At 43.2% G+C, this 24820-nt stretch overlaps 1 protein-coding gene across 1 annotated transcript in view; it reads left to right on the top strand.

The window, feature by feature from the left end:
• adgrv1 (adhesion G protein-coupled receptor V1) overlaps positions 1-24820 on the top strand; it is a 723938-nt gene that overhangs the window by 382407 nt on the left and 316711 nt on the right. Inside the window, 4 exon segments of the mRNA XM_041185339.1 lie at positions 1697-2544; positions 4108-4225; positions 11571-11742; positions 16764-17006. Of these exon segments, the coding sequence (XP_041041273.1) occupies positions 1697-2544; positions 4108-4225; positions 11571-11742; positions 16764-17006 (1381 nt within the window).

The following is a 24820-nucleotide window of genomic DNA, read 5'->3' as shown; positions in this document are numbered from 1 at the left end:
CTTCTATCCATGTCAATATGTTACCCCTCAACATGAGCCTTTATTTTTTGCTCACCTTTAATGTGGCACCTTATCAAATGCCTTCTTGAAATCTAAGTACAGTACATTCACCAGTTCCCCTTTATCCACAGCATATGTTATTTTTTCAAAGGACTCCAATAAATTGGTTAAACATGATTTACCTTTCACAAAACCATGTTAAGTCTGCCTGATTACCCTGAATTTTTCCAAGTGCCCTGCTATAACATCTTTAATAGTAGCTTCTAACATTTTCCCTATGTCAGATATTAAGCTAACTGACCTGTAGTTTCCTGCTTTCTGTCTTCCTTTTTAAATAAAAGAATTGCATTCACTGTTTTCCAATTGAATGGAACCTTTCCAGATTCTAGAGAATTTTGGAAAATTAAAACCAATGCATCAACCGTCTTACTAGCCACTTCTTTTAAGACCCTAGGATAAAGTCCATCAGGACCAAGGGACGTGTCAGCCCAAAGTTCCAACAATTTTCTCAGTACCACTTCCCTGGTGATTGTAGTTTTCCCAAATGTTTTCCATTTCCTGATTTACAGCTATTTCTGGGATGTTACTTGCATCCTCTATAACGAAGACCGATGCAGAATACCAGTTCAGTTCAGCTGCCATCTCCTTATTTTCCATTATTGATTGCCCAGACTCACTATGTATAGGACCAAAGCTCACTTTGTTAACTTGTTTCTTCTTTAAATACCTATAGAAACTCTTACTATTTGTCTTTATATTTCTAGCTAGCTTTCTCTTGTAGTGTAATTTTTCCTTCCTTATCAATCTTTTGGCCATTCTTTGGTGTTTTTTATATTCTGTCCAACCTTTTAACCTGCCACCCATTTTATGCACAATTATATGCTTTTTCTTTAAGTTTGATAGTATCTTTAATTTTTTTAGTTAACCACGGATGGTGGACCCTCCCCTTGGAATGTGGGTTTCGCTGGCAAGTGAACCAGATAGGTTTTTATCATCTGTCACTTGCTTGTCCTGCTTTCTACCCTTAATGTCACCATTAGTACATTCCTTAGCTAATATCACCACCATCAACAGCCCTTTGTCCGTTTGTCTATGACATCTTTGGCAATCTCTTCTTTGCCTCCACCTATCACTGGCCCTCTGTCCAGCTTTACCTGTCCCACCCCCCTCAACCAGCTTATATTTCACCACATTTCTATATTTCCTTAGTTCTGATGAAGAGTCATACGGGCTCGAAACGTCAACTGTATTCCTCTCTGCAGATGCTGTCAGATCTGAGTTTTTCCAGCTATTTTTGTTTTTGTTTCAGGTTTTTATCAATGGTAGTTTCATGGTCTTGAGGATACATTGCAGAAATATTATTGAATTAAAATTATATTCCACCAACTGCCATGATGGGATCTGAATGAACCCAGAACGCTAGCCTGGGTTTCTGGATTACTAGTCCAGTGACATAACCACTAGGCCACCATCTTTCCGAATCTTCTATGTTTCAATGGAGAGTGGTCAGTAACTCAAACAAATTCAGACTGGTGGAGGACAGAAACAATTAGAACCTATGAGACTGTAGGTTGCTTTTGGTATCAATGAATTAAAATGGGCTGAATGATCGTTGTCGTCTACTATTATCTTGCGATATTCTTATGTATGTACACATTAAGGGTGGAAAATACTTAGCGCTGTTTAATTTTTACAGGTCAGGATTCACTGTAGCTGAAATTGAGCCAATTGGAATCTTCCAGCTTGCCCCCAATTCAAGACAAGTCAGCATAGTAGAAGATGCAGACACAACTACTTTACATATCCAGAGATTGTTTGGTTTCCGTGGCAATAAAACAAAACTGACCTATTACACAACAGCAGGAAGTGCCAAACCTAACGAAGATTATGAGCGCATCCAAAATGGAGAACTCATTTTTACTTCACATCAAATTGAAGCTGTTATTGAGTTGTTTATCATCAATGATAACATTCCAGAAATAGATGAAATATTCTACCTAAATTTATCCAGCATTGAAGTTCTGGGTTTTAGGCCAAATAATACAGAAGAAAAACCTGGCTTGAATCTAGAGTTTAGTGTGTCATCTATAACCATTATTGCCAATGATGCTACTAATGGTGTTCTAAGTATTGGACCCACTGTGATTCACACAGTAGAGGATACTGAGAATACTACAGCAAGTGTAGTGTTCCTTAACATTCGAAGGACACTGGCATTTACTGGGATCATCAGTGCAAGTGTTATAATGTTTGGAGAAAGAAGGGTTGCAGATGGTTCCCAAGAAAGCCCATTCCAAATCATCCAGCAAAATTCCACCTTTTCCTGGGCCAGAGAAGGAGCAGATTTTGAAGATGCAGCCTTGAATGTAACTTTACAGGACGAGCAAAGGGAGATCAGTGTATCCATCAGAATTTTAGATGATGATGAACCAGAGGGGCAAGAGTTTTTTTATGTCTACCTAACAGACCCTCGTGGAGGTGCACAGATTGTGGAAGGAAAAGATGAATATGGATACATGGCTTTTATGAAGATCATTATCTTAGGTACCAGAAATATTATTTATTATGGTCTATACTCAGTAAATGGTATCGGCAATTATTGACTGGCATTGCTTGCACTCTTATAATTTTCAGCAACATCGCCAATTTACTGTTGTGAGTTTGACAGCTGTCAGGTGCAATAATACCTGTAAACCAATGGCCTCAATCCAGCTGGATTTGGATAGGTGAATGGGAAGATGTGTTGGAAACTCACCTCCTTCTGCAGAAATTGTTCCCGAGTTATTTTCACCCTTGGCCTCCAGTATGCTTCCTGCTCATTTTGGGCAGAAGGTGGCTGCTGGGCTCCAGAAAATTGGGCAGTTTCTGACCACACATTGATATTTGGGTAAATGTGGAGAATGGGGTTCTAGAAGATCTCTTGGCTTCAGTGGGTTATGGGGAGTTGGGAGATAGGTGTCTGGAGCAGGGGAGGCCTAGGTTATCCTGTGAGTCCCAAAGGAACATTCTCACTTTGCATTCTTAAAAGAGGACCCCAACTTTGAGCGAATGTGTGAGCTGCCTGTCCAGAAGCCCACATAAGAATTGCTGTTGATGAGATCCTGGTTTCAGCCAGGCAGGGAGAATTAAAACCTCCCCAATATTTTGTACATGTTCTGAACCTTCCAGAGGTACCTTTGACAAGTTTGATCAGGAATGCCTTTTTGCAGGTTTGTGCCTTCATGGTGACATCAGGTTGCACCAGCAGAAAATTTACTTTAAGAGATTGATAGTTTGAATGGAACAATGGTACAACTTGTGTTTCTAACAGGAATGTCAGTAAATTACTCTGCATCTTGCAGATGAGATATTATGGGTTTGAGCATTGATGTTTTTCATTGCACTTTGTACCTTCAGAATGAAGGGTATGCATGTGATACAAATGAGTCCTACAGCTGTATGAGAACTTTGCATGAGCAAAGAATACACATTGAACAAGCAAAAATTTGCAGAATCCTTTGTAAGCCCTCATCTTCTCCAGATGTTACAAGGTGCTACAGATCATGTACACAGTGTTGAACTCCCCTGCTATCCGAAATGGTGTACTGACATTGTTTCTGGAGGGTATCCTGAAGTGCCACATTGAGTACATTTTCTCACACTCATCTCATCTAGCTGCCTATCCATCAACTGTCCATCATGTGGTAGGGCAGGGTCTCAAATGCTATGCTATATTAGAATTTGGCAAGTGCCTCCTTTCATTTTAGTTTTTATCTACCACCTCTTCCCCCAATAACAATTGGTGAAGGTTGACACCCATCTAAAGCTGAGTTTGAAACCTTTATTTCTCATTTTCACTTTGCTCTGTGTATTGCCACCACTGGGAATGGGGTTGAGTTTATTTTGAATTCAGATTTAGGTTCAGCTTAACAGGGCTAGTTTGACATTGTCTAAATTTAGAGTGAAGCAACTTTTATTTTCCTACTGTGGGCTGGATTTAAACCCTGCAAGCAAACGGAAATCACTGCACCATGCAATTCCCAGATCCTGCCTTTATTTTTAAATAAATTTTAATTATTTCAGTTTGATATGATTGTTTTATTTAGCCTTTATATATTTGCAATACAGGAAGTGATGTACAGAATGGCATTGTCGGTTTTATGTGGGTCCCCCAGAGTAACCTAGTGTTGGATGAAGACTCTGAACAGAGGAAGGTTCAGCTAACGATTGAGAGGCAAAGGAACAGGTAAAATTTTCATTAATAGAAATAACCTTCATCTTGACGTGTTAAGAGAGAGTAGTTCCCTACTGGAGTCAACAAAGAAATTATAAATATTCCTGGAATCTTTAACTCCCAGTTGGGGAGTTAAGGGATCAACTTTGGCCTTGATGGGTTTAAGTTAGACAGGGTGAGTATAAAATGGAAGGGTAGGTGTAGTGGTAGTGTCGCTCAATCAGTAATCCAGAGACCCAGGGAAACTCTCTGGGAACCTGGGTTCAAATCCCACCACGGCAGAAGGTGAAATTTGAATTAATTTAAAATTCCGTAATTGAAAGTCTAACGATGATCATAAAACCATTGTCAATTGTCATAAAAACCCATCTGGTTCAGTAATGCCCACATGTGACTCCAGACCCACAGCAATGTAGTTAACTCTTAAACACTCTCTGAAATGGCCTAGCAAGCCACTCAGTTGTATCAAAACACTAAAACGGTCTCAAAGGACTGAGACCACCGAGCATTGATCTTGGCACTAGAAATGACAATGGCAAACTCAGCCCTGTTCAACCTGCAAAGTCACCCTGATAAAATCGCCAAAATTGGGAGAGCTGTCTCACATACTAGTCGAGCAAGACATACTCACAGAATCATACTTTACAGATGCCACTATTGCCATCCCTGGGCATGTTCTGTCCCACTGGCAGGCTAGATCCAACAGAGGTGGTGGCACCGTGGTGTACAGTCAGGAGGCAGTTGCTCTAGGAGTACTCAACATTGACTCTGGACCCATGGAGTCTCATGGCTTCAAACATGGGGAAGGAAACTTCCTGCTGATCATCACATACCGCTCCCTGCCTCAGATTATGAACCAGTACTCCTCCAACACCACTTGGAGGAAGCAGTGAGGGTGGCAAGGGTGCAGAATGTACTCTGAGTGGGGGACTTCAATGTCCATCACCAAAAGTAGCTCAGTAGCTCCACCACAGACTAAGATGGTCAAGTCCTAAAGGACATAGCTGCTGGACTGGGTCTATGGCCCATGGTGAGGAAACCAACAAAAGGGAAAAATACACTTGACCTCGTCCTCACCAACCTGCCTGCCACAAATGCATCTGTCCAGGACATTGTCGGTAGAAGTGACTACCGCACAGTGCTTGTGGAGACAAAGTCCTGTCTTCACATTGAAAATGTTGAGAATCGTGTTGTGTGGCACTACCACCATGCTAAATAGGATAGACTTTGAACAGATCTGGCAACTCAGACTGGGCAACCATGAGGCACTGTGGGCCATCAGCAGCAGCAGAACTGTACTCAACTACAATCTGTAATCTCATGGCCTGGCATATCCCCCACTCTACTATTACCACCAGTGCAGGGTATCAACCCTGATTCAATGAAGAGTGCAGGAGGGCATGCCAGGAACAGCACCAGGCATACCTAAAAATGAGGTGTCAATCTGGTGAAGCTACAAGGCAGGACTACTTACATGCCAAACAGCATAAGCAGCAAGTGATAGACATGGATTAGCTAAGCCATTCCACAACCATCGGATCAGATCTAAGCTCTGCAGTCCTGCCTCTTCCAGCTGTGAATGGTGGTAGACAATTAAACAACTCACTAGAGGAGGATGAGGCTCCACAAATAACCCCATCCTCAATGATGGGGGAGACCAGCATATCAGTGTAGAAGATAAGGCTGAAGCATTTGCTACAATCTTCAGCCTGAAATGTTGAGTGGGTGATTAATTTCATCCTCCTCCAGAGGTCCCCAGCATCACAGATGCCAGTCTTCAGCCAATTTGATTCACTCAACATAATATCAAGAAACAGCTGAAGGTGCTGGATACTGCAAAGGCTTTGGGCCCTGACAATATTCCAGCAAAGGTACTGAAGCTTGTGCTCCAGAACTTGCCATGTCCCTAACCAAGCTGTTCCAGCACAGCTACAGCATTGGCATTGCCCAGTGATGTGGAAAATTTCCCGGTATGTTCTGTACACCAGAAGCAGGATAAATCCAACCTGGCCAATTACCACCCCATTGTCTGCTCTCAATCATCAATAAAGTGATAGAAGGGATTATTAACAGTGCTATCAGGCGGCACTTGCTTAGCAATAACCTGTTCACTGATGCTCATTTAGGGTTCCGTCAAAGCCACTTGGCTCCTGACCTCATTACCTTGACCTTGGTTCAAACATAAAAGAGCTGAACTCCAGAGATGTGGTGAGAGTGACTGCCCTTGACATCACGACCACATTTGACTGAATGTGGCATTAAGGAACCCGAGCAAAGTGAAATCAGTGGGAGTAAGGAGGAAAACCCTCCACTGCTTGGAGTCATACCTAGCATAAAGGAAGATGTTTGTGGTTGTTGAAGGTCAGTCATCTCAGCACCAGGACATCACTGCAGGAGTTCCTCAGGACAGTGTCCTTGGCCTAACCATCTTCAGCTGCTTCAACAATGACCTTCCTTCCGTCATAAGGTCAGAACTGGGGATGTTCGCTGAGGATTGCACAATGTTCAGCACCATTCGCAACTCTTCAAATACTGCAGCAGCCATGTCCAAATGCAACAAGAGCTGGACAACATCCAGGCTTGGGCTGACAAGTGGCAAGTATCATTTGCGCCACAGGATTTCCAGGCAATGACCATCTCCAACAAGAGAGAAGCTAACCATCGCCCCTTGACATTCAATAGCATTACCATCGCTGAATCATCCACTATCAACATATTGGGGGTTATCATTGACCAGAAACTGAACTGGATTAATCATATTAATATTATGGTTATAAGAGCATGTCAGAGGCTAGGAATCTTCAGGTGAGTAACTCACTTCCTGACTCCCCGAAGCCTGTTCATCATCTGCAAGGCACAAGTCAGGAGTGTGATGGAATACTCTCTGCTTGCCTGTTTGAGTGCAGCTCCAACAATACTCAAGAAACTTGACACCATCCAGGACAAAGCATCTTGCTTGATTGACATTCCATCCACAAACATTCACTCCCTCCACCACCAACGCACAGTAGTAGCACTGCAGGATCTCACCTAGGCCCCTTAGACAGCACCTTCCAAACCCATGATCACTACCATCTAGATGGACAATGGCACCAGATATGTGGGAACACCACCACCTAGAAGTTCCTCTTCAAGCCACTCGCCATCCTGACTTGGAAATATATCGCCATTCCTTCACTGTCACTGGGTCAAAATCCTGGAACTCCCTCCCTAACAGCACTGTGGATGTACCTACATCACATGGACTGCCGAGGTTCAAGAAGGCAGCTCACCACCATCTTCTCAAGGGCAATTAGAGATGGGCAACAAATGCTGGCCTAGCCAGCAAAGCCCACTTCCCTTGAATGAATTATAAAAGCTCACTGGACAAAGCTTGGGGCTTGGAGCAATTTAACCCTCAGACCTCATTTAAATGCTATCAGTCAGTGATTGGGGTAGCTGCCTCAAAGATGCAGTGGGAAGTACCACAGTCTGCACACCACCTCCCCAGTAGTGCACTGAGGGGCTGTAAATTGTGTGAACCCCTCCAGCTGTATGTTTAACATGAAATGAATTCTAGAAATTTAATGAAATTTAAAAAATGAATTAAAAAAAATCCCTGTTCTGAGCTTCAGTCTTAGCATTTCTAGGCCTCATTTCAGGACTTTTATCCATTCAGGGGGTGTGGGCTTTGCAGGCTAGGCCAGAACTTATTCCCTAGTTGCCTTTGAGAAGGTGGTGGTGAGCTGCCTCCTTGAACTGCTGTAGTCCATGTGGTGTAGATACATCCACAGTGCTGTTAGGAAGGGAGTTTTAGGATTTTAGCCCAGCGACAGTGAAACAACTGTGATATATTTCCAAGTCAGGATGGCGAATAATTTGGGGGGGGGATCTTCCAGGTGGTGTTCTCTTCTATCTGCTGCCTTGTCCTTCTAGATGTTAGTAGTTGTGGGTTTGGAAGATGCTGTCTAAGGAGCTTTGGTGAATTCCACTCACTGGTGCCTCCAAGGATTTTGACCATGTGGACCCATCCAGGTATCAGACTGCCTTCTGTTACCCTGGTAATGGGTATTGTGCTCTGAGGAGGAAGAGAGGGCCAGAAGAGAGAGGAGGCCAGGTGTCCCTATGCAACTTCCAGGGGATTGTCCTGAGGTCATTGCCTGTGTGAAGGCTTGCAGGTCCACATGCAACCCCAGGAATCTCTGATTCTGTCCCTGGAGTTGCCTCTCCATGAGAATTGCCATTCTCTCAATGGAGGAGGCAGTGCACTGAGCGATGAAGGTCAGCGCAGTGGTCATGCTCTGCATGGATTCCTCCACAACAGCAACAGTCATGGATCTCCACCAGGTCCTCCTGTACATCCCGCTTGACATCCAGCATTTGCCTCCTAATGGACAACTCTAGAGGCTCATCATCTGCCTTCGATTCAGCAGCATAGCAACATTGAAACTAGAAACAGTAGGTCACTCGGTGCTTCAAGCCTGCTCCGTCATTCAGCATGATCATGGCTGATCCTCTATCTCAACGCCATGCTCATGCCCTCTCCCCATTCCCCTTCTTGCCTTTAAAGTCTAGAAATCTATTTTCTTCTTCAAGATATTCATTGATTTGGCCTCCACAGCCCACCGTGGTAGATAATTCCACAGGTTCATCACCCTCTGGGTGAAGAAGTTTCTCCTCATCTCAGCCCTATATGGCCTACCCAGATTCTGAGACTGTGACCCCTTGTTCTAGAGCCCCCAGCCAGAGGAAACATCATTCCTGTATACAGTCTGTCCATCCCTGTCACAATTTTATACGCTTCAATGAGACCCATCTCATTCTTCTAAACTCCAGTGAATATAGGCCTAGTCAACCCAATCTCTCCTCATAGGACAATCGTGCCATCCCAGGAATCAGCCTGATGAACCTTCACTGCACTCCCTTTATGGCAACATTAAACATTAAAAATTCAGGAGAGCTCAACAAGGTAGATGTAGAAAAGATGTTTTCCCTAGCTTGGGGGGGGGGGGGGGGGTGGGTGGGGGGTGGGTAGGGGGAGGGGGTGGTAAGGGGGTAGGGGAAGAGGTGGATCTGGAACCGGGGACACATTTTCAGAATAAGAGGGAGGGCACTTAGGACTGAGATAAAGAGGATTTTCTTCATTGAGAGGTTAGTTAATCTTTGAAATTCTCTACCCCAGAGGGCTGTTGAGACTCAGCCATTGAGTATGTTCAGGACAGAGAGTGATTGATTTGTAGATACTAAGGACAACAAAGGATATGGAGATAGTGTGGAAAATGGCGTTGAGTAGAAGATCAACCATGATCTAATTGAATGGCGTAGCAGGCTTGAGGAGCCATATGGCCAACTCCTCCTATTTCCTATGTTCCTATGGTGATTTTTCATTCTCTTCAGTCTTGAGATTGATTCAGAACCTTCAGAATCAGTTGCCCATTCCTTATTGCCCTTGAGAAGGTGATGGTGAGCCACTTCTTGAACCACTGCAGTCTGTCTGGTGCAGGTACATGCACAGTGCTGCTGGGAAGGGAGTTCCAGGATTTTGATCCCATTACATTGAAGGAACATTGATATAGTTCCAAGTCAGAAGGGTGTGTGGCATGGAAGGGAACATCCAGGTGGTGGTGTTCCCATATGACTGCTACCTTTATCCTTTGACGTGACAAAGATCACGATTTTGGAAGATGTTATGAGAGGAGCCTTGGTGAATCGCTGCAGAGCATCTTATAGATGGCACACACTGCTGCCAGTGCATGTCAGTGGTGGAGGGAGTGAATGTTTTAAGTTGGTGTATAGGGTGCCAATCAAGCAGGCTGTTTTATCCTGGATGGTGTTAAGTTTCTTGAGTGTTGTTGGAGGCAAGTGGAGAGTAGTCTATCACATTCCTGACTTGTGCCTTGTAGACGGGCACAGGCTTTGGGGATTCAGGAGGTGAGTTACTCACCTCAGAATTCCTAATCTCTGACCAACTCTTGTAGCTACACTATTTATATGGCTAGTCCAGATCAGTTTCTAGTCAATGGTAACCACCCATCCCTCCCGGATGTTGACAGTGGGGGATTCAGCGATGGTAGTGCTATTAAATGTCAAAGGAAGATGGTTATATTCTCTTTTTTTGGAGATCACCATTGCCTGGCACTTATCAGCCCAAGCCTGAATGTTGTCCAGGTCTTGCTGCATGTTGGCACAGACTGCTTCAGTACTGAGGATTTGCGAATAGTTTTGAACATTGTGCAATAAACATCCCCACTTATTGCCTTATGATGGAAGGAAGGATATTTATGAAGCAGGAGAAAATGTTTGGGCCTAGGACACTGCCCTAAGGAACTCCTGCAGCAATTTCCTGAGATGATTGGCCTCCAACAACCATAACAATCTTCCTTTTTGCCAGGTATTACTCCAATCAGTGGAGAGTTTTCCCCCGATTCCCATTGACTTCAATTTTGCTAGGATTCTTTGACGCTGCACTCAGCCAAATGCTGCCTTGATGTCAAGGGCAGTCACTCTCACCTCACCTATGGAGTTCAGTACTTTTGTCCATGTTTGCGCCAAGGCTGTAATGATGTCGGGAGCTGAGTGGCCCTGGCAATGCGACAAGGTCCTAGAACTTGATACTTGATTAGTTCTTTGCTGATTTCTACAGTCCTTCTCCCGAAGTGACAACTTTTCTATTGAAACTCCAAAACTAGTGGGACCAAATCATCCATAATCACAGCAATACGTAGAAATGTGGAAATTACTGATATCAAAATGAGCCAAGAACAATTAACACACGAATAATCTCTCTCTATTTTCAGAAAGGTGTTAATTCATTTAAAATAAGTGGTGCCCACAAGGAATGCCTTTTGAATACTTTAAGCCTTGATCTAGTATCGTGAGCTGTTATATCCAGTTTGAGAAGAATAGGAGTCTTATTTCATCTTTGCTGTACAAATTATTCTATAGATTCATCTTCCTCAATAGTCCATGTCAAATTATCAGCTAAACTATTAACATGCCCAATGAGACATAAGGTGGTTCATCTAGACCTAACTAACTTCATATAGGGAGGTCCTTGAGAATTAACATCAGATCAGGTAATTGTTTTTTATATGATTCATTGTACAGCACAGACCAAGTATGCTGTGGTAGTCTGAGTATGTAAAAGGTTGGTAAAGGGGAGTGTTTCACTGGAATGAAAATCGGATGGTTTCGCTAAGGATCTGCCTCTGCAGATTTCTGTCCACAAGGTGAAGTTGAAAATCTACCTGATATTCCCAATTGAGCCTTATTCAATTCCATGTTAATAGAAAAATGAAGAGATCTAGGTGTGATATTTTTTAAAAGCTGTTTCTTTACCCCAAATATTTTAGGTGTGACGTTTATTTTACATTTACAGATCCTTTGAGGATGTGAAGATTTCATGGCATGTGACATTTAATAAAACAGATGTTGTACTGCAAAGCGATGGGGTTAATCTGGTCAATGAGCTGACGGCTACATCAGGAATTACCCTCTGTGTTAGTGGAGAGACTGAATGTACTATCATCATTGAAATCAAACCAGACGAGGTCAGTAAGAAGTAGGCCATTCGGCCCATCGAGTCTGCTTTGCCATTCAGTGAGATCGTGGCTGATCTGATAATCCTCAATTCCACTTTCCTGCTTTTCCCCATAACCTTGATTCTCTTACTGATTAGAAATCTGTCTATCTCAGCCTGGAATAAGAAAAACATTGCTATTTAAATAGTTGGTTCTGATATAAGAGCACAGTTTGTGGAAATTCTTCTCTTTATGAGGCAGATTTTGACTTCTAGGCAGCCGACTGACAAAGTGAGCTAGTCGGTTGTCCATTTCAGTGGTGCAGTAGCCCCCATGATTGAAAGGCTCAGCCGTTTTCAGCTTGCTGGGTAAGCTGCGAGGCACCAAACAGCTCTCCCAATGCAACTCACTGGATTAAAGCCTGAACGCCAGGCCAGCAAGGTAAGTTGTGGGCGAAGCAAGTTGTCCTGGGGTAGCATTGCCAAAATGATTTTTATGGACCTTGGAGATGCACTCCTGCTCCTCTTGGGCCCACAAAAATAATTCAAGACTTATTTTGATGGAGTTATTTCTCTACATTCGCCCTTGGAACTAATCACAGCCTGAACTGCACAGATTCTGATCACTTTCTACCTAAAATGGCAATCAGGACTATGTTATATCTTTGCACCCCTATTTTCACATGACACAGGATCTATTGCCTGAAACAGAGGCATTTTGGCCTTCTGATGGTAAAGCCCCTTGTAAAATGGAGTGGGTTACACCATTGGTGTTATCAGGGCATAAGCCACTTTGTGGCTGTTACCACCATCACCTTCTCAAGGGCAACTAGGGATGGAACTAAAACATATCGATCAACTGAATAAGAGACCAGAAGCACCTGTGTATTCAGTAGATACACACTTCAATATGATTAGCTCTTCGATGCAACTTAGTTATAAATGGCTTTCTTAGGATGATCAAACAGCCTAAAGCAATGTAATCAGAGAACCTTTACTTTCAAAGGCAGACAGCTTTAACAAAATAGGGAGAATTTTCCTGCTTTCCACCCAACACCCTTTACTTGGGTAGATGGAATACACCAAAGTGCTTGAAGTAACATGAATTTGCATGCCCTTTCGGGTTTAAGGCACTATCCCACCTCCAACATGATGCTAACACAGGCCTGTCCCTGGCAGGAATTTGTGCTTGGAAATGGGTGTGCTTATTTTTAAAAGCCCAACCTAGTGACAGAAGTGTCGGTAATCAGCGGACACAGATTGGCAAAAGAACCAGGGCAATGATGAACAAACAGTTTATTTTTCTGCAGGATAGAGTCATATAGGTCTGCAACACAGAAAAAGACCCTTCAGCCAATCGAGTCTGTACCGGTCAAACAAGTACTTAACTATTCTAATCCCATTTTCCAGCACTAGGCCCATAGCCTTTTTTGCCATGGCATCGCAAGTGCACATACAAATACTTCTTAAATGTTATGAGGGTTTCTGCCTCTAACACCCTTTCAGACAGTGACTTCCAGATTCCCACCACCCCCTTGGTGAAACAATTTTTCCTCACATCCCCTCTAAATCTCCTGCCCTCTACCTTAAATCTATGCCCCCTGGTTATTGATCCCTCCACCAAGAGGAAAAGTTCTTTCCTGTCTACCCTATATACGCCCCTGATCATTTTATACAGCTCAGTCATGTCCTCCTTCAATCTCCTCTGCTCCAGGGAAAATAACCCCAGTCTATCCAATTTCTCCTCATAACTAAAACTCTCCAGCCCAGGCAACATCCTGGTAAATCTCCTCTGCACTCTCTGTAGTGCAATCACATCTTTCCTATTATGCAGATTCCATAACTGCACACAATACTCTAGCTGTGGCCTAACCAGCGTTTTATACAGTTCCAGCACAGCCTTATATTCTGTGCCTTGGCTAATAAAGGCAAGTATTCCATGTGCCTTCTTAACCACATTATCTATCTGTCCCGCTACCTTAAAGGACCGGTAGACATGCACACCAAGGTCTCTCTGATCCTTGGTACTTCCCAGGGTCCTACCATTCATCGTGTATTCCCATGCCTTATTTATCATGCCCAAGTGCATCACCTCACACTTCGCTGGATTAAATTCCATTTGCGTTGACCAGCCCGTCTATATTCTGCTGTAATCTAAGGCTACCCTCCTCACTATTTACCACCACACCAATTTTCGTTTCATTCACAAACTTACCGATCAACCCTCCTACATTCAAGTCTAAGCCGTTTATATACACCACAAACAGCAAGGGACCCAACACTGATCCCTGTGGAACCCCACTGGACACAGGCATCCAGTCACAAAAACACCCCTTGACCATCACCCTCTACTTCCTACCACTCAGCCAATCCTGGATCCAATTTGCCAAATTGCCTTGAATCCCATGGGCTCTTACCTTTGTTATCAGTCTCCCATGTGGGACCTTATCAAAAGCCTTGCTGAAGTCCAGGTAGACTAGGTCAAATGCATTGCCCTCATCTACATACCTGGTCACCTCTTCGAAAAATTCAGTCAAGTTGGTCAGACATGACCTCCCCTTAACAAAACCATGCTGACTGGCATTGATTAACCCCTGCCTCCAAGTGTAGATTAATTCTGTCCCTCAAAATTGCTTTCAATATTTCTCCACCATTGAGGTTAGACTGTCTGGCTTGTAGTTCCCTGGTTTATTCCTTCCTCCCTTCTTGAATAATGGTACCACATTAGCTGTCCTCCAGTCCTCTGGCACCTCTCCTGTGGCCAGAGAGGTAATTGAAAATTATTGCCAGCACCCCTGCTATCTCCTTCCTTGCCTCACTCAACAGCCTGGCATTCGTTTCATCCAGACCTGGAGATTTAAGCCTGCCAGACCACTTAGAACCTCCTCCCTTTCTATGCTAAATTTGAAAATTATATCACAGTCCTTCTACCTGTCCTTCTCACTTGTGAACACTGACACAAAGTATTCATTTAGAACCCTACCGATGTCTTCAGGTTCCACACACAGTTTGCCACTATGGTCCTGAATGGGGCTTACTCTTTCCCTTGTTATCTTCTTACTCTTAATGTACTTGTAAAATAACTTTGGATTTTCCTTTATTTTACCTGTCAATGTTTTTTCATGCCCCCTTTTTGCTCTCCTAATTTCCTTTTAAGTTCCCCCCTACACATTCTATACTCCTCTAGGGCTTCCGCTGTTTTGAGCCCTTGGTATCAGCCATAAGCTTCCCTTTTTCTCTTTATCCAATCCTGGAAATCCCTCAACATCTAGGGTTCCCTGGATTTGTTGGTCCTACCCTTTGTCTTCACTGGAATATGTTGGCCCTGTGCTCTCCCTATTTCCTCCTTGAATGAGTCCCACTGCTCTGACGCAGATTTATCTAAAATTAGCTGCTCCCAGTCCACTCTGGCCAAATCATTTCTGATCTTATTAAAATTGGCCTTCCCCCAATTTAGAACCCTGATTTCTGGTCCATCCTTGTCCTTTTCCATCACAACCTTGAATCTAATGGAGTTATGATCACTCTGCAAAATGCTCCCCCACGATACCTCTACCACTTGCCCGGCTTCATTCCCTAAAATTAAGTCCAGGACCGCCCCCCCCTCTTGTAGGACCTTCTACACATTGGCTTAAAAAGCTCTCCTGGATGTATTTTAAGAATTCCGCTCCCACTAAACCTAACACGCTATGACTAACCCAGTTAATGTTGGGGAAGTTGAAATTCCCCCACCATTACTACCCTATTATTTTTACACTTCTCTTGTTCTGACCTGGAATGCACTGCCTGAAAAAGTGATGGAAGTAAATTTATTAGTAACTTTCAAAAGGGAATTGGGTAAATAATTAAAAGAGAAAAATTGAAAGATTATACGGATAGGGTGAGCCAATGAGACTAGTTGGATAGCTGTACCAAAGAACCATGGTAAGTTGAAAGTTGTCCTTCTGTATTGAATCATGTTGTGATTCTATGAACTTCGTTATGATTTGCTCATTTCTCAAATCAATGGAAAACTCGGGCTGGGAAGCATGGTCCTTTCCTGGCCTTTTAATGATCTCATGTCATGAGGCATCGTAGGCCTTTTGCTTGGCCAATGCTGCCTGGCGGAAAGATCTTAATCAGCAAGTCTATAAGTTTCCCTGTACCAAGGACTCTTTCCTCTGAACGTTCTGCTGCTCCTATGACCAACGTATGCTTCACTGCTGGCCTGCAGGAGTGACGTGTGAGCCTTTATGTGTTTCAGGTTGTGTTACCTAAAAAAGATGCAATGCCATTTCCCAACAGGTTGCTAACATTAACACATTCATAACATTAATAAGAAAATTAAAACAAGGATATCAAAGATAAGAACATTTGTGTCCAGTTGCACTTTTAAGCCCATAATACTTAAAGGCTAATCAATCGTACAATCTTGTACAGTGGTACCAGCAAACAGATAACACTGTAACAAATAATGGAGTATGAAAATAAATGCAAAATACTGTGGATGCTGGAAATTTGAAACAAAAACAGAAAATGCTGAAAAAAACTCAGTAGGTCTAACAGCATCTGTGAAGAGAAAAACCGAGTTAATGTTTCGAGTCCGCATGACTCTTCTTCAGAGCTTTAAAAAGTCAAACGGACTCAAAACGTTAACTCTTGCTTTTCTCTCCATAGATGCTGTTAGACCTGCTGGGTTTTTCCAGCATTTTCTGTTTTTGTGATGGAGTGTGAAGTTTATTTAAGTTAACTCTCCAGTACTTTCATTACTTAAAACATCTTTATTGATGGATATATTATCAATATGTCGCTCATCAATTCTCAAGTGTATTTTGGATTTGTACCATTGTCTTGGGAGGGAAGGATGGGACAATGAATTATGCATGTTTTTTGCTGTATTTAATTAAAATTTGCATGAAATTTTAAAACTACTGACAGCTACATTTTGGTGTTTAAGTTTCCATTTTAGACTGTCATTATGTTTCAGCATACCACTTAAGTACTGGTTACGTTGTGATGTGAAAAGAATGGACGTTTCCTCCATACTTACTGTTCTTGAATGTTCCTCTGCAGGTCCCAGAGGCTGAAACGTGGTTTCTTGTGGAAATATATGATGTGAGTGCAGGGGCCAGAATAAATAGCAGTGCTCGATTCTTAAACATTACAATTCTGGAGAGTGATGAGCTTCACGAGTTGTTCTTCTTCGCTGTGGGATCTCGGCTTCCTGTCGTTCATCAGAAAGCCACATTTGTCAGCTTGCAGGTTGTCAGAGAGGCTGGTACAAATGCAGTTATCAGTGTTAGCTATCATACACAGGTGAGAACAACTAGGAAAAGGATTATTTTTAAATCTAATCCAACAAATTATTTTGTGATGAACTGCAGTTTTGTCAGATGTAAAATACAGTTGAAAGATGAACTCTGAGAAAGCCTTGAGAGTATAATAATTTCATTATACTGTATATAAATTTCCATGTAGAATTAATATAATTTAATCTGTTACAACATTGAAGTTAATGCACAGTCACTTAGTGATCAACTTATCTGAATAAGAGTATTCCTGAAATCTTTGGATAAACAGCCATAAATAAGTATGAATCTGTTTTTTGAATGATGTAAATAATTCTTGGATTCTTGTGGATGAGGCTTTTAAAGCATTCTTTCTCAATCAAAGGTTTGCAACATGCCAGCCATGAGGTAATACACTCCTTGTAATCAGGTAGTTTGTACCTTCGGTTGCATCATCGTCCAGGGATTACAATTATCTAATATACTGTACTACTCAGTGGTGTAATTTGAATAGCATTCCTGTTCTGTCCTGTGCCAATCTTCAGGTTCTGGGAAAGAAAATGATGTGCAAAAACAAATTCAGAAAACATTTTAAATTATTTATGGGCGGTGAGATTACACGCCAGAGTAACAAGATTGCACAAGCAACATTCATTATAAGTCTGGAAAGAGGAATTTTTGATTCAAAGTGTTTGTGGCAAATACTTGACATCAGGAAATCAAGTTGTGCCATCAGAAATTGTGCACAGAAATAAGATAGATATTTATGAGGGAGAGAGATCCATAGAGAGATATTTCTGTGTGTATTCAGTATTGTCTCATTACTTGCTCTCGTTCTCCCTTTTAAACCTTTCTTTCCTAAACTTTGTTACAAATCCCTTGCTATTTGCCTCTCTGGAAAATTTGCAGCTTATTAGGATCTTTGTTTACCTGATGAAGTTAAGGCTATTGGCTGGAATTCTACACTCCCTCAACCCCCTGGGGAGGTGTTAGGCAGCCCACTTGCCCTCCTTTGGGCCAATTGAGGCCATTAAGTCAAATGACAAGGCTACCAGGTAAACCCTGGGGGACTGACAGCAGACTGGGGGTGCTTCCTGTTTGGGCACACAGTGGGCAAGGAGGTTTGAGCTTTTAGCAGAGGTGACTGAGTTTTATTTGCGTTTGCAGTGTGGATTTGCCTGAAAGGCGGAAGTCATCAGGAGAAATGATTAGTGCCTCCCGAGCCTCCCTCATGCCTAGATCTTGATGCCCTCCAAGAGGCCCATCATACCTGTCAGGATGCAATGGATCCCCTTCGGTTTCCTCCTGGTCTGAGGGTGCCTCACTCTCCACTATGTCTTCAGAACTAGCACCTTCCCCCCTTTACAGTGCCAGCTTGTGCAAAGTGCAGCAGACCACACAATCCAGGAGTCCCTTGCTAGGGCATATTAAAGAGTGCCATCAGATCAATCGGGGTACTTGAATCTCATTTTGAGGATACCGATGGTCTGTTCAATAGCCATTCAGGTTGCAGCTTGGCTTACGTTGTGTTCCTCTGCCTCGGTCCTTGGGTTCCTCACTGGTGTCAGCAGGTATCCCCTCAATGGCAATCCCTTATCTGCAAGTATCCATCATTGCAGGCGTGTAGAGAGTTGGGTCTGAAAAACTGTGGCACCTGGGAATGTTGGAGAACGTAAGCATCTTGATTGCTCTGGGGTAATGAGCAAATGCTCATTTGTAGTGATCGCAGATGAGTTGGACATGGAGGGAGTGGAATCCCTATTGGTTAGTGAAGGGTCATGGCTGGCCTGCAGGAGCCTTAATGGCCACTTGTGTGCAGGCTATGAGACCTTGCACCTGGAGGAATCCAGCAATGATGCTGAATCCTCTTGATTCTCTTGGCCTGACTGTCTATATCAGTTCTGATCTTGATGCACTGGTTAACCCTCCTGAAGAGGGCATCTGTCTCTGCTTGATGCAGCGATGTATGGCTAATGGCAGAAGCGGGTCCCTGGAATGAGCCTGAGGCATAGAAATTCAGGGCCACAGTGACCTTGTAAGCAAGCTACTGGCATCCAATACCCATGAATGCAATCAGAGTTCACCTCCTTCGCCTCATGGTGCAAAGATTGGCCACGGCCTCATAGTGCAGGCATAAGTTTTGGCGACCCTGCCAATCTCACATTTGGAGGTAGCTCCTCTGGTATCTGTACACTCTGGCCACTTGGTACCATTGTCTCTGCACCCAGTTCCCTCTGCGGCCTTCTGTAGCTTCCACATCACGAGGCTGTCCCTGCAGGTGGCCAGGAGGTAGCTGCTGTTCATTTCCATTTGTCTACTCCTCTCTCCCTCTCAGGTTCTCCTCTTGCTGGAGGAACCTCCTCTAGAATTCTTGATGCCAATTCTACCTGGACACTGCTGCTATAAGACGGAGCACCATCCCTGTGGTTGCAGTAACCCTATCAGTCTTAGGCCCCACTCCAATGAGCCCCTTGCCAGGATGATCAACTGTTCCAGGGACTTAGTGAATGTCTGCCCATCGCTGCAGCACCATCAGCTACCGCTCTGTTGCCATTCTTTAAATGTTGCTGAGGCTCCGGCACCCCAGCTCTCCTCCCCCATGTGCTGCTAGCAAAATTCTGAAGTGTTGGTAAAATTGCAGTCATTTGCCTCCTCAATGATCTCAGTTCATTTTTAATTGCTTTTTTAGAGATTGTGAGCAAAGTCCCCCCTTAACTTGCTGTTCACTCATGCTGAAATTATATTCCAGCATGATAACGCTGGGGTCCCAACCCAATGTCATTTTGCATGATTTACAGCCCTTCTCGCCTCTATCAAAGTTCAAAGGTAAAATTCCAACCATATTTGATGTTTCACCTGTTGTTGAAAATTCCACAAGATTTATTTATCTACAATATTTGCTTTGACAGTATCTGCAATTTATGCATTATATGATTATTCAATAACTATGCTTGCTTTATATGCTTTGGGCACAAATTTTAGATCTTTTATGCTGCTGGAGATGGCACTACAGAAGCCGGATGCCCTTTGAGTAGAGCACACAGTGCCTCGTGCTGGGGAGGGCACTCACATAACATACCCTGCCTGTGCCAGAAGCCTTTCTATGAGAGGGACAGACAGCCTTTAAGAAGAGTAGACTGGCTGCACTATGTGATTGTAGCACATTCTGCTTGAACTCCTGCTGGGCAGTCAGCATGGGCTGCGCTTGGATAATTCTTACAAATATATAAGTGAGAAGGCGGCAACAAATTTGCCGTGCTGTTGCTCTCACTTCTCATCCTGGGGCTGGACAGGTAATAGGCAGTTCTTGGGTTTCTGAAAGCAGGATATCAGAAAGGGAAAGGTTAGGGCGAAGGAAGAGATTGGAGGGGAAAGCAACGGTTCAATGGTCACACTATCTGCAGCATGATTATCCTGCTAGAAAGCACAATGTTGGTGAGCTGGGAGTTGAGAAGGGGCTTAAGGTAGTAACATACTGTTATCCTCAATAGTCTCAGTGATGCAAGATTCTGAAGGCTCTGTCACAGCTGCCCCCATAATGCGAAGAATCATATCATCTGTAGGGTTCAGGAGATGCAGGTGCCATTACTCCCCTCCGCTCACCAGTTCTGCTCTGTCCCCTTCGATTGTGTGGCATGTTGTCCTGCAAGAGAGACGGAAGAATGTTAGTGGTTGTGTTGCACTGCGTTTGAGTGATGTGACTGCCACAGCTGAATAACTGGAGATATGTGGAAGAACTGAAACCTGGGTGTGAGGCTGGCATCAGTGATAGGTATGTGAGGGTGAGGTGGAGTATCTGGACATTAGATATGTGTCCTGAGTGCCAGTGACTGCTGGTGTCTGAGCGATGGGAGTGTGGTGCACTGAGCAGCATGAGAGGCTGGTGGAATAGTGGGTAGGTGATGTTTTGTGAAAGTGCATTTACTGACCTTGATCACATGTGTGAGGTCATTAGACTTCTTGTATTACCACTGCCAGGACCTCAGATCCAGACTCTGGGAATTGACCTCCCTGACCACCTGCTCCTAATCGTTGAGAACCTCCTCCCCACTCGCTAACCATGGTATCTCTCCTTCTGCCTATCTTCGTGACTAAGATATCTGTGATCCTCCGAGCTTTCCCTCTGCTGTAGTGTTCCATTTTCCTTTTCTTGAACTGCAGTAATGACATTCAGCAGCAGCCTCCTGTGGTTCAGGGTAGCTTCTCCGTAAGACAGGCAGCCTGCTCATCTTAAAGGCAGTCTGGCTGCACAATGTGCTATTGGTCTATGCTGCTCGAACTCCTGCTGAGCACTCAATTAGCCAACAGTGCGGGCACTGCTTGGACCAATGCTATAATCGGGTAAATGAGGAGGCAGCACCAAATTTGCATGATGCTGCCCACCATAGTAACGGGTGTGGATACGTTATGAATCACAGTCCTGTGCCTAAAAATGGTATGGACCCATTTTAAGCCCAGTGAGTATCTGCTGCATCTGTTATTAGGAAATCATATTGCTCCTGCAGAAAATGCTGTTAGATTGAAAAAATATCTGCCAAATGTAGTAGAGATAAAAAGAAAAAAACACATGAAGATCCTGGATATGATAAAAGTGAAAATCACACTTTTTCCACTTCTCTTCAGCTTGTTCCTAGACCCCCTTCCCCTCCTCCCTCAGATCTTCTGTTCTGAGGACATTCCTATCGCAAACCCCATTGAGAGAACTTCCTTCATCCTCACGTCCCTACAGCAATGCTCACTATGCACCCATCCAATAACACTCTGGCAGTGCAGGTTTGTATAGCAGTATGTAGCATCTCACCACCTAGTTTTCCTTTCTATAGCATCTGGAATCTGAACCCAAATGCTGTGAAGAAGAAAATTAAGCCTTCACACTGAGGGATTCAGGGAGTCTAACTGTCTTTCATTTTTGACTGTAAATCTCAATCCAGACACTTACTTATTTTATTATTTGCTCAAGGGATGAGAGTGTCGCAGGCAAGGCCAGCATTTAATGCAGATCCCGAACTGCCCTTGAGAAGGTGGTGGTGAGAGCCTTGTGATTGGTTCTTTCAAAAAGGAAATGCAAGGATCAGAAATCAGTGACGAAAAATGAAAAATAATAATTAAATAACTAATGATTAAAAGTGTGAAATGCACCATTTAACCGCAATCCTCCTATATTACATAATGTAAAACTTGAATTACCAGCAATACTACTGTAAAACAGTAGGTGGCACTTCATCCACCTGAATGACACTACGTAGATTTATAATGGGTTTATTTTAAGTCTTTGGAATACATTCAATGAAAATTTTTACAGGATTTTAAAGGTACTGTGCCTGAAGTTAATAAATTACAGGCTTTCTTTTCTAATCCTGTTTTTGCATCATGTTTAAATTACCTCATATATTTACTGTTTTCACAACTAATCGGTAGCTCCTCTACATTGGAGAGACCAAACGTAAACTGGGCGACCGCTTTGCAGAACACCTGCGGTCTGTCCGCAAGAATGACCCAAACCTCCCTGTCGCTTGCCATTTTAACACTCCACCCTGCTCTCTTGCCCACATGTCTGTCCTTGGCTTGCTGCATTGTTCCAGTGAAGCCCAACGCAAACCGGAGGAACAACACCTCATCTTCCGACTAGGGACTTTACAGCCTTCCGGACTGAATATTGAATTCAACAACTTTAGGTCGTGAGTCCCCTCCCCCATCCCCACCCCCTTTCTGTTTCCCCCCTTTTTTTTTCCCAATAAATTATAAAGATTTTCCTTTTCCCACCTATTTCCATTATATAAAATAAAAAAAAAAACCCACTAGAGCTATACCTTGAGTGCCCTACCATCCATTCTTAATTAGCACATTCGTTTAGATAATATCACCAACTTTAACTTTAACACCTATGTGTTCTATTGTACTATTGTTGTTGACATCTTTTGATGATCTGCTTCTATCACTGCTTGTTTGTCGCTACAACCACACCAACCCCCTCCACCTCTCTGTCTCTCTATCTCTCCGCCCCCCACACACACACCTTAAACCAGCTTATATTTCAGCTCTTTCCTGGACTCGAACTCAAGTTCTGTCGAAGGGTCATGAGGACTCGAAACGTCAACTCTTTTCTTCTCCGCCGATGCTGCCAGACCTGCTGAGTTTTTCCAGGTAATTCTGTTTTTGTTTTGGATTTCCAGCATCCGCAGTTTTTTTGTTTTTTTTTTTAATCGGTAGCTTTGTTGACTTTGATTTGTAGATTTTTTAGGGTAGAGATTTTCAGTTCTGTATTGGTCAACAAGACTAAACACACTGCCAGAAACTATAACTGTTGGAATACATGGCTGGGGAAGAGCATCCTAATTAACTGTTTCAGTCACATTTGTACATTTAAAGCTAGAAATTAATGTTGATTAATAGAAAATTAATGCTTGGCGTATAAATAAAATAGTATGCTAGCGCATTGTAATGTGTTACAAATGAACTAAAGGATTGTCTGATATTATCATTAATATTAATTTCTAGTAATCTTTAATTACTAAATATATTTAAAATATATAAATTATTGTTGATGCTGCTAATATGAATTATTAACAGTTGCATTATTTTAGAGCTGGTACCCTGTCTAAAATAAACAGGTTAACAATTGTGTACGAATAGAAGACAGAAAAAATGCAAAAGAAAGAAAGTCTTGCATTTATATAGGGCAGAATTTACTTTTGCCAACGAGGGTCCCAGCCACAGCCTGGAGAGTGGGTGGGAACCCTGTGTTGTTTTCAACAGGAGGCCCGACGCAATTACTAGGTAAGCAGGCACTTATATGGGCTGCATCGAGCCTCCCGTCACATTAAGCTCCCAATAGGATGGAAATCCTGCCCCCGAGAGCTGCCATCCAATTGGCAACTCTCCAGTACAGGTAGTGCCAATGGCAGAGGTGGCTGCTGCTGATAGTATACTGTGACCTCACCAGGAATAGCCGCAAGGTCTCTGGAGAGAGGTATGTGGGGCAGGATGGGGGTTTCAGGGAGAGGCATCACCGGCGAGGCGAGGGGCTCAGAAGCATGGGTAGGGGATGGCTTTCAATACCATACCCCGCCCCCAACACCCTCACTTCCTGATGCCCAATCCCTCGACCAAGCCTGTTGTTATGATTTCAGTAGAGACCAACAACATTTTTAAAAGAAAGGAGTTCCCATGATGTCAAAGGAAAGAAACCCAATGAGCAAGATTTCACTTTTTAAAACCTCACTGTAACAAACCAACCATAATCAAAAGAGGTTGAACATTACTTTCAGTTGAAAGATATTTCAAATGAAATGGTAAATTTCACTTGAAATAGTCGAATCGACAAAGAAACATCCCACTTAGTTACAAGCACTCGCATTACTTCACGCACAAGTATGGCACCACACGCAATCTTTACTGTCTTTCCAACTTGGCTTCCATCATGTAGGATCTCTCACTGCTCACTCAATTGTTTCGGCCCTCAATTCAAACTCACCAGAAGACGTATTCCATCCGAAGTCCCCGGACATGATTAACATTGACAAACCGTACATCTATGAACCCTCCCATACTCGCATTACGACAGCCCTGATGGCATAGTTACCCAGGAGTCCATTTTAACCAATCAACCGACATACCTGGTCTGTGGCCCAGTTCTCTGACACAAACACTCAGCTAGCTCACACATTGCCTCACCAATGTGTGTTTGGAGCTGTACTTCCTTACTGCCATACAGAGAACTTGTCTATTTGTAGAGCACTCAACTTGTTTCTTCTCCCCACATCCTGTTTCCTGAGTTAAGATTAGAAAATGCTGGAAAAACTCAGCAGGTCTGGCAGCATCTTTGGAGAGAGAAACGGAGGT

Source organism: Carcharodon carcharias, chromosome 4, assembly GCF_017639515.1.
Source record: "Carcharodon carcharias isolate sCarCar2 chromosome 4, sCarCar2.pri, whole genome shotgun sequence".
Taxonomy (NCBI): Eukaryota; Metazoa; Chordata; class Chondrichthyes; order Lamniformes; family Lamnidae; genus Carcharodon; species Carcharodon carcharias.
This window is presented reverse-complemented; position numbering and strand designations above follow the sequence as displayed.